General features: G+C 57.0%; 1 protein-coding gene across 1 annotated transcript in view; it reads right to left on the reverse strand.

Annotated features, from left to right (window-relative positions):
* The window catches only part of LOC104542979 (talin-1-like), a gene marked incomplete at its 3' end in the record, with an annotated part of 8,077 nt that overhangs the window by 1,958 nt on the left and 2,121 nt on the right, over nucleotides 1-3,998 (reverse strand). Inside the window, 5 exon segments of the mRNA XM_010187458.1 lie at nucleotides 123-252; nucleotides 553-677; nucleotides 806-911; nucleotides 3,758-3,865; nucleotides 3,973-3,998. The exon segment at nucleotides 3,973-3,998 is cut by the window's right edge and continues 145 nt beyond it. Of these exon segments, the coding sequence (XP_010185760.1) occupies nucleotides 123-252; nucleotides 553-677; nucleotides 806-911; nucleotides 3,758-3,865; nucleotides 3,973-3,998 (495 nt within the window).

Genomic DNA, 3,998 nt, shown 5'->3' on the forward strand with positions numbered 1-3,998 from the left:
AGAGGAGTGAGACTTACTGCCCCACACACCCCTTGCCACAGGGCATGAGGACTGCATGAGCTCTGGGAATAGGGAGAAACCCACCACAACCCTGTATTTTCTTATTTTTCCCACTCCCAGCCTCACCTTTCCTTGAGCCACTAACTCCCGCTGGGCTGCTGAGGCTGCCTTCACCAGGGCGCTTGTGGCCGCAGCAATGGATTTGGCAGCTTCCAGGATCTGCTCCTCGAAGTTCAGGCTCTCGTCTGCTTGCTGCAGGCAAAAGTGGGGTGTAAGTCCTGGGCAGGGGTGCTGAGACAGATAGGGCAGAGCAGAATGATGTTGGGGGGCTGCAGGGGCACATATTAAGGGCTGTGCAGCACAGGGATGTATGGGCTGCCTCAGGAAGCTCCAGTCAGGGATGTGGGAGGCAGCAGGAGCACGGGAAGAGGGACCACAGCTGTTGGATGGGGCTTCCTACACATGACCCTTCACACCTGGCCAGAGCACAGACAGGAGCCCCAGCCCAGCCCAAGCCGAGCACAGGGGTCAGGCAAGGCTCAGCACCACTACCTTGGGCTTGGCCCTCGGCTTCAGCTGTTCCAGCTTCTTGGCTGCCGCCTCAATGGCAGCTGCTGCCCCCAGCAGCTCATTCTCAGCAATGACTGTGGGGTCCTCTGGGTCGACCCACTCCGTCCCTAGAAAAAACAGGATGCGAGGGAAGTTAAACCCGTGTGTGGCTTCATCTCTGACTTGTCCTACCTCCTCTGTCAGCTGCTGGGCCCTCTGCCCTAATCTCAGCCCCACTGAGCAAGAACTTACGTACCTTTCATGGCCTCGGCTGCCTGGATGAGCTCGGTGACAGAGCTGGCAACGCGCTTGGAGTATCCTGCCAACTGCTGCTTCAGCTCATGAGTCGGCTTCTGCAGGATCTGCGGGAATGGAGCAGGTGTGAGCACCTGGAAAAGGGGGACCTCACAGGTCTGTTTGGGTGCACTCCCCAGGGAAGAGTGGGAGCCCCCAGCTCCCCCACACATTTACACAACAGGTGCTGCCTGTGATGCTTTCTCGAGTGACCCCGGCTGGTCTCCTCCTGCCCAAGGATGGGATGAGCTTCCCCTTAGTCCAGCTGCAACCACAGCTTCTGAGACATCCCGCAGCCATCAGTCCCTCAGTGCAAGCCTTCCTGCACTCTGCACTTAGCCCCTCCAGGATTTAACCCCTCCACCCTGTCCCAGGCATTTCAAGCATTTCCCCCTTGCTGTCCCCCTTTTGGAGATTTGTCTGCAAACACAAGCTGGGCAAAGGGGAGGACCCTGGAGCTGTGTTCCAGCCCAGGAGAGCTGGTCTCACCAGTGCAAGGTGGCTGGCAGAGCCACAGGGGTCCTTCGCTGCGGTGGGGAGGGGGACACGCATGCAGACACCACAGCACACACGTGTGCACACACGCAGGGTCCCTGTGCACAAGCACAGCTCGCTGCGGCGCCAACTCGCACTGCAGAGGCGGCAGCTGTCCATCAGGTAGAGCGGGTGTGAGTACACACACACACACGCAGACCCCAGGTCCTCGCAAGTGCCACCCCAGCGCCGGGCTGGGCACACAGACACGCCGTGAGCAAGGCTCATGCTGAGGTTAGACACCAGCAGGCACCCCAATGCCACCTTACTCACCGGCTGACAGGGAGGGAGGGAGAAAAGAGAGAAGAAAGCAGTGAACGCCCTGGCTGGGACACGTGGGGGTCAGGGGAAGATGGGTGCTCTCCGGTGGGGGGTGACGGGCAGCCAGGAGGAGAGGTGGGAATGAAGGATCAGAGGTCCTGAGTGGGGAGCCGTGCTGCCACCATGAGCTCGTACTTCAGCCTGGCAGGGCCAGGGCACCTGGATGAGGCTCCAGGTCAGGAGTCACCCACACACAGAGCAGCCATGGAGCTGCTCTCTGCCTCGCACCCTGTTACACCTTGCTGCTCCCCACCCTGAGTTGCTTCACTGCACTTTTCAGCCACCAGATCACTCTGCTTTTGGAGGGAGAGACCTATTGTTACCAAATACCAAGTCCCTGTGGAGGTTCAAATTCCCTCCCCTCCCCAGTGAAATATGCAGGCTTTTCCACTCTTCTGCCGGGAGCCACATTTTCCATCTCGAGACAAATAACCCTCCTTCTTGAACCCAAACCACACTTATTCATGCTCCGTGCAAGGCACTGGATCCTGAGGTGACCCAGCATACAGCAATGGACTTGCTGCCGCCAGGGAGCGGGGCAGCATCTCATCCGCCATCTCCCCTCCCATTCCCCTCCATCCTTCCTGGTCATGGCTTCCCAGGAACCTGCTGCTCTCAGATAAATGGGACATGCGAGCTTCGTTCCTGCTTTCGCAGACCAGAGCGCTGCTGGGGTCATGGCTTTATCCTGGACTTGTGTGGGGCCACCAGAGCTGCACATGGCTCGGAGTCCCCCAGCTGGTGGCACACGGTGATGGCTGTTTTGCTCATCCAGACTAAATGTCACATTATTATGTCTGCTGTCTGCTCTGACAATGTCTTTTAAACTGTCTGGAGCTGAAGGCACTCTGGAGATCCCAAGATGCAGCTCCAGCGAACACTTCATGGGGTGTACCAATGCATGATACTCAATAGACGTTGCACAGCAGCTGGACAGTTACACCCAAAATACAGCAGAATAGCGAGTTCCTGCAAGCCGGCTGACCTCGGGCACTGCCACACTAAGTCACCACCCCAATTATCTGTGAACAACAGGTCAGCCAGAAAATTTCTCCTCAGCCCTCCAGCCCTGGCTGCTGTGATTTACATGTGGCTGAACCATCTTCCAGACATCTGATCTAGATACAGGAGAGGAAAAACTCACTGCTCCCCTTGGAACTGTACCCCAGCTGTTACCTCTTTAGGACAAAAAAACCCCTTGGACTTTCCCTCTGCCCAGTTTCAATTTCTAGCCATCAATTCCTATGCACCTCCTGGTTACCCTCTGCCTAAAGGGGCTTTCCCTGCACAAAACCACAGTCTGAGCTCCAGTGAACCTGAATGACACGCTTTCACCAAGCCCTTGTAAGCAGCTTAGTGAAATCTCACTGCAGAGCTGACTTGCCCTCAGTCTTCATCCTGACTCCAGCTGAAGGGCTTCATGGGCTGGGTCTGTGCATCCCTCCAGTGCCCTCAACTCCACCTCTGTGAGCTTGCCAAGAATGCAAACCGCTGGGAGGACTCACTCCATCCTTTTTATGGCTCTACGATCTTAATTTGCTTCTTGTAAACGGCACTCATCTCGTGGGACAGCTAATTAAAGCAGCCTGCTGAAGTCCTCAGGGGGACTCAGACAGAGGAAGGCTGGATCAAAAGGGTGCAGCTGGCACTTGCAATCAGCATCTCTGCTATAGTGGGCACTGCCCATCTCCCGCTGCTGTGAGCTTAACAAGCTCTGTTTTCACACTGCCTGAAGTTTCTTACTCCCACCACTTTTACTGGAAGCTGCTTCAGGATTTTACTCCCATGTTGTCGAATTTCCAGCCTCCATCTGTTTATGGTCAGTTAATCTCCATCTGTTGTTAGCCAAATACCTTTCTTCAGAGCCTCTTCATCTCTCTGACATCTGTCTCCACGGCAGGGGCTCAGCCATGTGCTGTGCCAGCACAAGCAGTGAGTTGGGCTGTGCAAAGACCTCAGTGGGAGGTGCAGAGCCCAGAGGACCTTGGGGATACGGGGAGCACCCTGGCATCCCTGGGCAGCCTCCGCCCACCCTGGGAGCCGTGACGGGGACACTCACCACCAGCACGTGCTCCAGCAGCTCCAGGTATCCATCGGCGCACTCCTTGCCGAAGCGCAGCGCCCGCTGCCGCACATCCCCGCTCACCTCTGGGTGGTAGGCAGCCTCCTGAAAGCCGGAGACAGGGAAGCCCCAATTCACATCCAGCATAATCCCTGCTGGCACCCACAGCCCCCCACAAACACTGCCAGACCAATATCCCCTCCCTGCCCCACCTTGCAGGCGCGCAGCATGTCCGCGA

The sequence above is a fragment of the Mesitornis unicolor genome, unplaced genomic scaffold (genome assembly GCF_000695765.1).
Source record: "Mesitornis unicolor isolate BGI_N332 unplaced genomic scaffold, ASM69576v1 scaffold28946, whole genome shotgun sequence".
NCBI lineage: Eukaryota > Metazoa > Chordata > Aves > Mesitornithiformes > Mesitornithidae > Mesitornis > Mesitornis unicolor.